General features: G+C 46.1%; 1 gene segment (V, D, J or C); it reads right to left on the bottom strand.

The window, feature by feature from the left end:
- Positions 1-695: 695 nt before the first annotated feature.
- Positions 696-1,946, bottom strand: LOC109195402 (T cell receptor alpha variable 18-like). The segment is given in 2 exon segments: positions 696-1,268; positions 1,359-1,946. Coding segments are annotated over 2 exon segments (438 nt in total).
- Positions 1,947-2,266: the final 320 nt, after the last annotated feature.

The following is a 2,266-nucleotide window of genomic DNA, read 5'->3' on the forward strand; positions in this document are numbered from 1 at the left end:
AGCATGGAGACAGGACACAGAGAGACAGACAAGGGGACAAGACTGAGGACACAGAAAGGGGACAGGAAAGGAAAACAATCAACCTGAAGTCCTCTATCACTAACTAGAGACACAAATACCACGACAGAGAACCAACAAAGGGATCAGGAAAACTCAAAAGCACAATGAAACCAAAACATTATGCTCCTCGTTTCTGTTAATAAACTACTGCTGGAAACCAAAAACTAATAATGAAATTACAAAACTCAAACTCCTGATGACTCAGGGACCCTGACAGTTTCCTTATACAGAGAAATGAGGCTGTGTCAGTGTGTCAGACCTACTGATTTACAGTGATTTAAATTCAGTAACATACATGTGGTGGCACAAAACAAACTGTTTTTCACAACTGAAACCAGAGAGAAGAAGAAGAAGTGGACACTCTGTAGATTCTTAGGTTCACAATATATTTGCTCAGATGTGATTTTTGATCAACCTGCAAATCAGGTTCAAAATGAAGCTTTGAGATTTAAAGTGTGTTTAGACTTCAACAGTGTCACTAACAGGTCGACTAAGACCAGGCTGTGATCTCAGTCAGAGAGCACAATCAATCTGAGACTGTTAAACTGCTGAGTGGATACTTGGTACCTTAAATATGTTTTAACAGTGTCACATATTGTTGTCAGTATTTAGTAAAATTTTATGTTTGGCAACAATCTGAAGACGGTTTCTTCTTGGAAAAAGGTCAAAGTGAATCTGTGGTGCTCTGTCATCAACATTTTACAAAACAATTTATTGCATGTTGACAAAAAGAAGGTGAAGCCAGTCAGTGTAACCAGAAGCACAATGTTTCAGTCACAGGAACAGAATCAGAGGTTTAACAGTGTGTGGCTCCCTCTAGTGGATGTTGTGGAGTATTCTGTTGTCTTTGCTCCAAAGGTTTTTGTACAGAGTTTTGGTGTTTCCTGTCACTGTGGGCTGCAGAGCACAGTAGTACACAGCAGAGTCAGACAGCTGAAGCTTCTGGATCTTCAGAGGAACTGATCTGATGCTGGAATCCAGTGTGGATGAAAATCTCTCCTTGAACTCGTCTGCTGTGTTTCCTTGATTCCCACTATAGTGCATCAGGATGAATTTGGGGCTGTTGTTTCCATCCTGTTTGTACCAGAAGAGAGAAGTGCCTGTTAAACTGCTGCTGTTATAGAGACAGTGAAGTGTTACTGAGCCTCCTGCAGCAGCAGTCTCTTCTCCTTTTGCTTGCAGCACATTGTCTTTTTGCGCTCTGCATTCTGTAAAACACCAACAAACAGTATCAGTGTGCTGTTAAAGAATCATGTCAATGTTGGATTGATATCAAAGAAACAGAGTTGTGTTCATACCGAGGCACATAGCAGCCAGCAGCACTGAGATGAACAGAGGCGTCATATCTGCAGTGTAGAGTAACTGTGAGCTACAGCAAGTATAAAGAAGCTGTGATCTCTCTGTTTAGTCTTCATCAACACTAAGTTGGTGGATTAGAAGGAGGAGCCTGATCACAGTGACAGGACTCATTCACAGCCCTGTGTTATTCCCCCTGCTGACAGCTTTACACTCAGCACGACATCCGCCTTTTATGCGAACTGTAGTGGGTCCTGGGCATGTTGTACCTGTGGTTGGAGGAGGTTGAGGAAGAGCCGCTCTAGAGTCTTCATAAGATGTGACGTCAGTGCCACCGGTCGGAAGTCATTCAGCTCATTGGGACGGTTCCTTTTGGGGACCGGGACGATGCAGGATGTCTTCCATAGGGCGGGCACTCTCCCCAGTCGCAGGCTGAGGTTGAAGACTCGTTGTAGCGGCTCCCCAAGTTCAGCAGCACACGCCTTTAGCATCCTAGGACACACCTTGTCTGGGCCTGCTGCCTTCCTGGGGCGAAGCTTCCTCAGTTGTCTCCTGACCTGATCCACTGTGACACTGGGAGATGATTGGAAGGAGGGGGGGGGGGAGATGTCCTGCTGTTGAGAGAGGGGTTGGAGGAGGGGGGTCATAGTGTCAGGAAGGGGGGAAGCGAGGGAGGTAGGAGAGTGGGGAGAGGGCTCTGTAGTAAAGGTGAGGGTGGGGGGGTTGTGGGCTGGTCAAACCTGTTGAAGAAGTTGAGTTTGTTTGCCTTCTCCACACCAATCCAGACCTCCCTCATATTGTTCCTCTCCACTTTCCTCCTGCAGGTGTCCTTTGCTTACTTCAGGCAGCGTTTCACCTCCCGCTGTGCTGCTTTCACCTCCTCCTTCACTGTTCCTTTGTTCTTAGTGCC

This window comes from Oreochromis niloticus, linkage group LG18 (assembly GCF_001858045.2).
Source record: "Oreochromis niloticus isolate F11D_XX linkage group LG18, O_niloticus_UMD_NMBU, whole genome shotgun sequence".
NCBI classification, from domain to species: Eukaryota; Metazoa; Chordata; class Actinopteri; order Cichliformes; family Cichlidae; genus Oreochromis; species Oreochromis niloticus.